At 36.9% G+C, this 8897-nt stretch overlaps 1 protein-coding gene and 1 long non-coding RNA gene across 4 annotated transcripts; both read left to right on the forward strand.

The window, feature by feature from the left end:
• Positions 25–6206, forward strand: LOC109832957. 3 transcript variants are annotated; one of them, XR_002245057.1, is made up of 3 exons: positions 27–153; positions 282–367; positions 3002–3247. It is a non-coding gene; the product is annotated as an uncharacterized LOC109832957 (long non-coding RNA). The 3 variants fall into 3 exon arrangements; XR_002245056.1 differs by lacking the exon at positions 3002–3247 and adding an exon at positions 5714–6206 and having other exon boundaries at positions 25–367; XR_002245055.1 differs by having other exon boundaries at positions 29–367.
• Positions 7450–8897, forward strand: LOC109832958 (short-chain type dehydrogenase/reductase-like). Its single transcript, XM_020400459.1, has 2 exons — positions 7450–7833; positions 8220–8897. The coding sequence occupies exons 1-2, from the start codon at positions 7617–7619 to the stop codon at positions 8762–8764; spliced, it is 762 nt and encodes a 253-aa protein (XP_020256048.1). The 5' UTR covers positions 7450–7616; the 3' UTR covers positions 8765–8897.

The following is an 8897-nucleotide window of genomic DNA, read 5'->3' on the forward strand; positions in this document are numbered from 1 at the left end:
CACCCCCTGTTACTGTGCGTTAAAGCGCGAGCCAAAAATCATTTTTGCTTTTTTTTCAGCTGATTGATCGTTGGTGGGCCATTCAATTTCTCTCTCTTATCTCGCCAGTGACCTCCAAGATTCGCCTTCTCCCACCGTCCTCTAGGGTTTCAGGTTGGTGAGCTTTAGCAAATTCTAGGCTTTTCCAATCTCATTTATTGCATTCGTAAGGCGATTTCTAGGGATTGTGGTGTTTTTCTGCAAAAAAATAAAAGGATTCATTGATGATTACCTAACTTTAGGGTTTCTTCATGGCTTTTGAACGATGAGGTTTCTAGGGTTTCAACGACAAGCAACACCGGTAATTTCTCTCTGTCCCTAAAATCAGGTAATTTCTCTCTACCCCGGTCTAAAAACCAAATGTAATTATTTTTCAGTTATGTATGCTTCTTTTGTTTGGGGTTTTGAAGCCCTAGGTTAATCATTTGGATTTGGGACTTTTTGATTGGTGCATTGATTGGGAATTATGTTGTAGATTGTTGATAATCTTTTGAAAATATATTTCACTTGGAAGTAGGCAAATTTATGTTCGTAATCTGAGATGTAATAGGACTATTACAAGTTAGTGAGAATTGAATAGAAAAGTTTTTAGATCCTAACATCAATTATTTAATTAATTATCCTTTTTTTGGTAAATCCTTTTATGTTTCCTAATGGTATGAGAAGGAGAGAGAGCTTTTTGATAAGTTTGAGAGAGCACATTTCGAAGGTGCATAGAGAAGTCCGTGGTCATGGCGACAACCATGTTATTTTTTATGCGAACGCGATTTTTTCCCCGCACTTTAGGTGTTTGTGTTTGGGTCTCTATTTAGCTTTGTTTAAATATGTGAACTTTGTTCTAGAATGTTGTACTTGACCACGATAATTGTTTAGATTTATCACAAACATATAATTTGTTCAATTATGGTTGGATCTCTGAGCAAGCAAATTGATCTTTGACATTGATGCTTAAGACAGTAGCATGGAAGTGTTATAATTAAGAAAGGAGCAAAGAATAATGATAGCGTACATGATCAGCGCAAAAAAGATCAACCTCAAGCTAACATTTTTTTTGGCTCTTTTTACCCACCATTTGTTGTTTTCCTTTTTTGTCGTTTTAATTTTATTTCTCTTTTCATTTATGAGTATCCTTAAGTTCCATTTACAGTAAAACTGTTTGGTGGGAAAATTTAAAGAAGACAATTGAGAATATTATTTATTGTATTATCTCTCTAACTGACTTAGACAAAGAATGAATACAATTCTCTCGATACAATTTCTCTTCAACAGTCTTAGAAAAAGAAATTACACTCTTTTTAATCGGAATCCCGATTTATAAAAGAGAAGAAGATCGACAGATATCTTCTCATTTGTTTAAAATTGGATTCTTCATGGTAGCGATGAGATGCCTCCCTCGACGTTCATCCTGAGTTTGCTTCTCGTTGACGATCGGACCACCTCACTTTGTAGAACGTGGTTGATTCCTCTTGATTGACGTTGAGGAGATCTTACGTGGCAAGTTTGAAACTCTTGACGAGTTGATAACTCAGAGCGAGTTTAAACTCTTGAAAAAAAGTTGATTTGAACCGAAAATCGGTTAATAAGGCAAGAATGAAAGCTCCAAGAACTCTCTGTTGCCGAGGATGCTCTTGGTTGAAGAATGTTGACTTCTCCTTTGTGCTGTTTTGATCTCCAAAATTTCAGATCGAAGATCCCCGAACTCGATCAGCTGAGTTTTTCGCCATTTATAGGGGTTTTAGGAGTGTAACCGCCCCCTAAAATCTCTCCTTGATAGGGTGTAACCGACCCCATTTCGTGAAAAACGATTTTGAAACCATTCAAGGGTTTAAGGGGTGTAATCTTCCCCCTAAAATCTCTCCATAATGGGGTGTAACCGACCCCATTAAGTGGAGATATAGTTTTAAAACCGTTCAGTTTCCGTTTGAACCAATCAAAAGCAGAAAATGCGGGTACAACCCCTGCATTTTGATGTTGCAACGCAGGTCCGACTCCTACGTTTTGATGTTACAACGCAGATCCGACCCTTACGTTTTGATGTTGTAACACAGGAATGACCTCTGCGTTTTGATGTGAAGAGACCATCAATTTGTGGTCTCTTTTGCTAGAGCGTTACAAAGATCGTCATCTTGTAATCTTCGTCTTGGCTCCTTGAAAATATAAGAATCATCAGATTGTATCTCCCGATGTTGATTGTGAAGGCTGTTGAATTAGAGCTTTCATCGGTTGTTGTGAAGTTCGACAGATTGTAACATTCATCGATCTACGTAAAAATCTTTAAATTGTAGCCTTCTGAAAGTCGTCAAATTGTAACTTTTATCATCGGTGTTTGATGGGGATCAGCTATCTACAGTGATTTTTAGACAATCTACAAAAACATATTTAAATTAACAGTTTCATTTGCCAAGAAAATAGTCTTAGTGTTTCTATTTACAGTTAACAATATAAAAATTACAAGTAAAATAGCAATGTCAAATCAGCTTTTGTATGAAAATAAAACTGATGTCTAACATAAAATGTGAAGGGTTTACAAAAACATGTAATTTGCATCTTAATTTTGAAAAGGATATGGCGCATATATTTCCAGTAAGAGCTAATCATTGGAAAGGTTGATTTTTGAGGGTTTTTATTGATGAGATAATGAAGATTTCCTCTGTCACAGTTGGCGAGAGAATAAATTATTGATATGTGCTCAGATCTGAATATTTCCTCTAAAGTAATGAATTATTGATATGTGCTCAGGTCTGAAGATTTCCTCTGTCAAAATTTTATTCATTTCTATTTATTTATGTATAACATTAATAGCGAATCTCTGAAAAGAAACATTATAACGAGATTATTATACTTGGTTGGTGAATTATGGTAGTGGGTTTTAATATTTGATAATATTTTTTTGACAGATCAATTATCATATTCTATAATTTTTCTCTCAGAATCAGTGATGGGGAACTTCTATGGTTTTCAGGTGAAGGAGAAGGTCATTAAGAAGATCTTGGACTAGGAAATTTCCGTGCCTAAATAATTTAAGACCCCGTTTAAGCTTGCGATATTTCTATTTCATGTTTTTCTCTTATTTCTCTTCTTTCTACTGCCTTTGTTTCTTTTTTTTCTGATGATGAATATACGATATTATAATGTTTGTCCTTGAGGCACGATATATTTAAGAAATTAGTTTGCATTATTTTGTTTGCTAAAGTAAAATATGCATCAAGAGCTAACTCGTTCATACATGTTTGGTTGTCACCTCAAGTGACCGATTCATGAAAATATGTTATATTGAATGTAGAGTTTTGTTACTATATTGTTTTATTAGGCCATTATGTGTGAGTTGTTGGAATAGTATTGTTATATTTGCACCATACAATATCATTTGGCATCTATTTTCCAAGTGCAACTCATTATAGTTGCTAGCAGTAGGAATTAGTTTGTATAAAAATAAAATTAAGATCAAGCCACATTAAGGAATTATGACTTAATTACATGTAAATGCAACATAATGCTCTATCCCTTATTTCACAAATTTTCTCAATTTACTACCTATAGTTGAACCCTCAAATAATGTTTTTGTTATTTTTCGAAGGTGTTTTCTCTTTCGAAATTGGTTACTTTTCTACTCTCAAAGCACAATCAGTAAATTCCTTGCTTTTAATTCTATTTTACCCTTTTATTCATTTATCCACTGTATCTTACATTTGTTTGGTGGGAAAATTTGAAGAAAAAAATTGAGAATATGATTTATTGTATTATCTCTCTAACTGACTTTAGAAAAAGAATGAATACAATTTTCTCAAAGTAATCTCTCTCTAACAAGCTTAGAAAAAAAATTACAATCTTCTTGATCGGTTTCCTGATGTTTACAAAAGAGAAGAAGATCGACAGAGATCTTCCCCTTTGTTTAAGTCTGGGTTCTTCACGGTGGCGATGGGATGCCTCCCTCGACATTTATTTCGAGTTTGCTTCTCGTTGATAATCCGACGTTCACTTTGCTGGAACGATTGATGGAACTTGCGTGGCAAGTGTGATACTCTTAACGAGTTAAAGAACTCTGAACGAGTTGAAAAACTCTATAAAAGAGTTGATTTGAACCGAAAATCGGTTAATAAGCCAAGGCCGAAAGCTCTGAGGACTGCTCCAAAAGATGAATGCCGATCTCTCATTTGTGCAGTTTTGATATCCAAAATTCCAGATCAAATATCCCCCAACTCCGCTGAGTTTTTTGTCATTTATAGGGTTTTTAGGGGTGTAACTGCCCCCTAAAATCTCTCCTTAATGGGGTGTAACCGATCCTATTTCATGGAAAACGGTTTTGAAACCATTCAAGTGGTTTAAGGGGTGTAATTGCCGAACGATTTTAGAACAGTTTAACTCATATTTAAACGAGTCAAATATAAAATCTACGTTCTGGGCACGAACACTGCGTTCTGGGACTGAAACGCAGAGTTAGGACCTGCGTTAGCGGCTGAGAATGCACAGGTCGCGCTGCATTTTGAATCTGGACTATAAGGCTGACCCTTGCGCTTTAAAGTTGGAACACAGCTCTTGCGCTTTGCGTCTCATTCAGGAACACAACTACAGGATCTGCGTTTTGCTTTTGGGAGTTTGGAGCGTGGCCACGAGCTCTGCATTTTGAATCTGAGACGCAGATGTGAGCTCTACGTCTGGATTTAAAGAGACTTCACCTCTGCATCTGGATTTAAAGAGACCGTCAATTTGTAGTCTCTTTTGCTAGAGCGTTGTAAATACCGTCATCTTGTAATCTTCGTCTTGGCTCTTTGAAAATTAAGAGTCGTCAGATTGTAACTTTCGATGTTGATTGTGAAGGCTGTTAATTAGAGCTTTCATCAGTTGTTGTGAATGTCGTCGGATTGTAACCTTCATCGATCTACGTGAAAGTCTTTAAATTGTAGCCTTCTGGAAGCCGTCAAAATATAACTTCTATCATCGGTGTTTGATGTGGATCAATTATGTGCAGTGATTTTTAGACAACCTACAACATTCTTTGTAATTAGGAAGGAATTTATAATGATATTAATTGCAAATTTTCAATGACTAGATTGCTTATTTTTAAGAATTAAAATTGACCTTTTTTTACTTATCCGTTGTTTTGTTACATTCTTTGTAATTAAAAAGGATTTTAAATTTATATTAGTGATAGATATTGAAATATTTGCAAAATTTTGTGGTTCGCGAATTTTAAGATGATACTAATAAAAACAGGGATATTGAAATAGAAGGTTAGGTTTGTTGTTCGTTGATGTTAAAGTGATATTAATTGCAATGTTAGGTTTGTTGTTCGTTGATGTTAAAGTGATATTAATTGCAATGTTTTATTCCTTAAACTTTAATTTTCCTTCAGCCACTACTCCTTCATAGCAGATTTATAGAGGGATAGAGGGAAATGCAAATGTGGCTATTTTCTAAGGATTTATATTGCTAAATACCCTTGCCATAATATTGAGTTGTGTTATTACTGTGTAGCCATTAAATATAAATTTTAAGCAAATACACATGATATAGGTCATTTATTATGTTGAACTGCCCATTTATTTCACACAGTTCAACTAGACAACTATAACAATGTGTTATATTTCCTTAGGGCATATTTGTGATTAGAGTGGAAATCATTATTGTCCAAGATTTTATAAACTAATATATATGCCATTATTTTATGGTACAGAAGATCAAGTATTGGACGAGACGAGAAGAAAAGCAGTCGAAACCACCGAGATGACATCAGCGGATGATGAATCGACCGAGACGACATCAGCAGACAACGACTTGACATTTTAACTCGAGTCGAGACGACAAGATGAGATGAAACACCCCAGTCGACAGTCGAGACGATAGGACGAGACGACACACCCTAGTCCACACGAAGGGCGGTGTTAGTCGACACATACCAGTCGACACGAAGGGTGGTGTTAGTCGACACATGTTAGTCGATACATGCCAGTCGACACGAAAGGCGTCACTACTCGACATGCCTCATGTCGACTCGGAAACAGATTAGGAAAGTTTCATATTTTTGGTTATTTCCTTTTAAATTCAGACTTTCTATTTGGTTAGGGTTAGGATAGGGTTAGTTGGCTATAAATATTAGTTCCTTTTGTAAATCGAGAATTAACTTTTTAATTATTCAAATCAATAAAATTTTTCTCCATTGTTTCTTTCCAAAGTTTGGAAAATTAGGGCTTGAGAATTCAAACTTATTTCTTACCTGCTATTGTCAGGACTCGTCGTCATCGGAACAATATCCGATCGGCCTCCCCGTTTCTACGTCTACGTTATTTTATATTCTTTTACCATAATTTATGTGCTAATTTATTTTTGATACGAATGTTATTCCTTTTTTTTTGTTGGCCAGGTTTTGGTTTTTAGGTTTCATGGTCTTCTCATCAATCTAGCCGCATCCTTCTCAAATAAGGTTTATGTTGTTTTCCAAGTAGAAGTTGAAATTAGAATGAATCAATATTTAAATACGCATGGTTTCTTATTGCTCTTAGAATAATAATATTATAATAACTTTTATTTAACTATTTGCTTAATTAATAACTCTGTCTTTTAATGTTGTTCTTTTTCTAATATAATTCCCACATATTTAAAATTTAAAATTTCATATTTTCTTCTTTTGGCTCTGGCGTGTTCCTTTGAATTTGGTTGCATTAACTTGCAATTTAATATCACTCTTTGTACTGCCTATTCTTCATCGTGTACTTTTTGCGATATAATATCATTATGTATTTCCTTTAACATAATTGTATTTATTTATCTAATTTGTTCCTTTTTTTTGTAATTTATCTAATTGTATTTATATTTTGCGACTAATGTTAAATGATTGGTGATGCTACATCTTATCGCGAAAAATGCAATCTCATTAGCAGCGTTCTTTAGAACCATGACTTTGAAGCCTGATGCTTCAGTCTTTTATCCTTAGTGGATTCAACTAACTCATCAGTTGCCATGTTGCATATCATATCTTTAGGACAGCTATATGTTTGTGTTTCGAGTCATCAATCTCCTAGGAATCAAAGTGTTATGCTTTTTCAAGTTTAGGAATAAGAAACTCAACCACTAGTCACAACAAACTGGGCAATGAAGTCACAATAGACATGGGTGCCTATGAGCACAAGTGTATAATTTATAGCAACTTCATGTACGTGTCATATGAGAAATTTGTTTAAACATGTATTTTAATATGCTTTATAATTTTAATTATACAGTAAAGTGTTGTGCTTTTTCAAGTTTAGGAATAAGAAACTCAACCATTAGTCACAACAAACTGGGCAATGAAGTCACAATAGACATGGATGCCCATGAGCACAAGGGAATAATTTATAGCAACATCATGTACGTGTCATATGAGAAATTTGTTTAAACATGTAGTTTAATATGCTTTATAATTTTAATTTATCAAGCTGCTGACGGCAGCCCCTGACGACAAAAACTGCAACACTTGCTACTGTATTTCAACATGACCATCATCTTCTATAAATAACCTTCACCTTCAATCCAAACCATTCTCAAATTCTCTTCGAACACTCTCCGTTCTATATTTTTCTCAAATCCAGACAAAAATCCAAATGGCCCTTCCCCTCGCAGGCAAAGTCGCAATCGTCACGGGCTCTTCCCGCGGCATCGGCCGAGCCATCGCCGTTCACCTCTCCTCCCTCGGCGCGAACCTCGTCATCAACTACGCCACCAACTCAACTCAAGCAGATCTCCTCGCGTCCGAACTCAATTCAAATTCAGCCAATCTTCGAGCCATCGCAGTCCAAGCCGATGTATCCCATCCATCAGGACCTAAAACCCTGTTCGACCGTGCGGAAGAAGCATTCGGTTCTCCCGTGCACATCTTCGTCAATTCTGCGGGCATTGCTGACTCCAAATTCTCGATCTCTTCTATGCCTGTAGAAGATTTTGATGCCATTTTCAATGTCAATGCTCGTGGCGCCTTCCTGTGTTGTCAAGAAGCCGCTAACAGAATCGTTCGTGGCGGCGGAGGGCGGATTGTCATGATATCAACTTCTTTGGTTGGAGCGCTATTGGCGAAGTATGGTGCGTATACAGCATCAAAGGCGGCGGTGGAGACGCTGGTGAAGATATTGGCAAAGGAGCTTGGGGGAACGAAAATTACCGTGAATTGCGAGCCATCGCAGTCCAAGCCGATGTATCCCATCCATCAGGACCTAAAACCCTGTTCGACCGTGCGGAAGAAGCATTCGGTTCTCCCGTGCACATCTTCGTCAATTCTGCGGGCATTGCTGACTCCAAATTCTCGATCTCTTCTATGCCTGTAGAAGATTTTGATGCCATTTTCAATGTCAATGCTCGTGGCGCCTTCCTGTGTTGTCAAGAAGCCGCTAACAGAATCGTTCGTGGCGGCGGAGGGCGGATTGTCATGATATCAACTTCTTTGGTTGGAGCGCTATTGGCGAAGTATGGTGCGTATACAGCATCAAAGGCGGCGGTGGAGACGCTGGTGAAGATATTGGCAAAGGAGCTTGGGGGAACGAAAATTACCGTGAATTGCGTGGCGCCTGGACCGATCGCGACTGAGCTGTTCTTTGAGGGTAAAACTGAAGAGGATATCAAGAGGTCGGTAGATAGGATTCCAATGGGGAGAATTGGGGAGCCTAAGGATGTGGCGCCGGTGGTTGGGTTTCTTTGCAAGGATGAAGCAGAATGGGTTAATGGACAGGTGATAAGAGCGAACGGTGGATCCGTCTGAAATCACTCTATAGAGCTTTGGATGATTGTGTTAATTGAGATCAGAGATGTAGAGTGCAATAATAAAGTATGTGATGTAATAGTAGTTTTTTGGAGCCAAATAATTTATCCTTGGATCAATCTTGATTTTGTTC

The sequence above is a fragment of the Asparagus officinalis genome, chromosome 3 (genome assembly GCF_001876935.1).
Source record: "Asparagus officinalis chromosome 3, Aspof.V1, whole genome shotgun sequence".
Classification (NCBI taxonomy): domain Eukaryota; kingdom Viridiplantae; phylum Streptophyta; class Magnoliopsida; order Asparagales; family Asparagaceae; genus Asparagus; species Asparagus officinalis.

What these genes read in the sequence shown, in the direction of transcription:
- LOC109832958 (XM_020400459.1), top strand. Translation starts at nt 7,617, where the DNA reads ATGGCCCTTCCCCTCGCAGGCAAAGTCGCAATCGTCACGGGCTCTTCC. An exon ending in CGATGTATCCCATCCATCAG is followed by an intron (nt 7,834 to 8,219) that starts GACCTAAAACCC and finishes CCCATCCATCAG; the next exon opens with GACCTAAAACCCTGTTCGAC.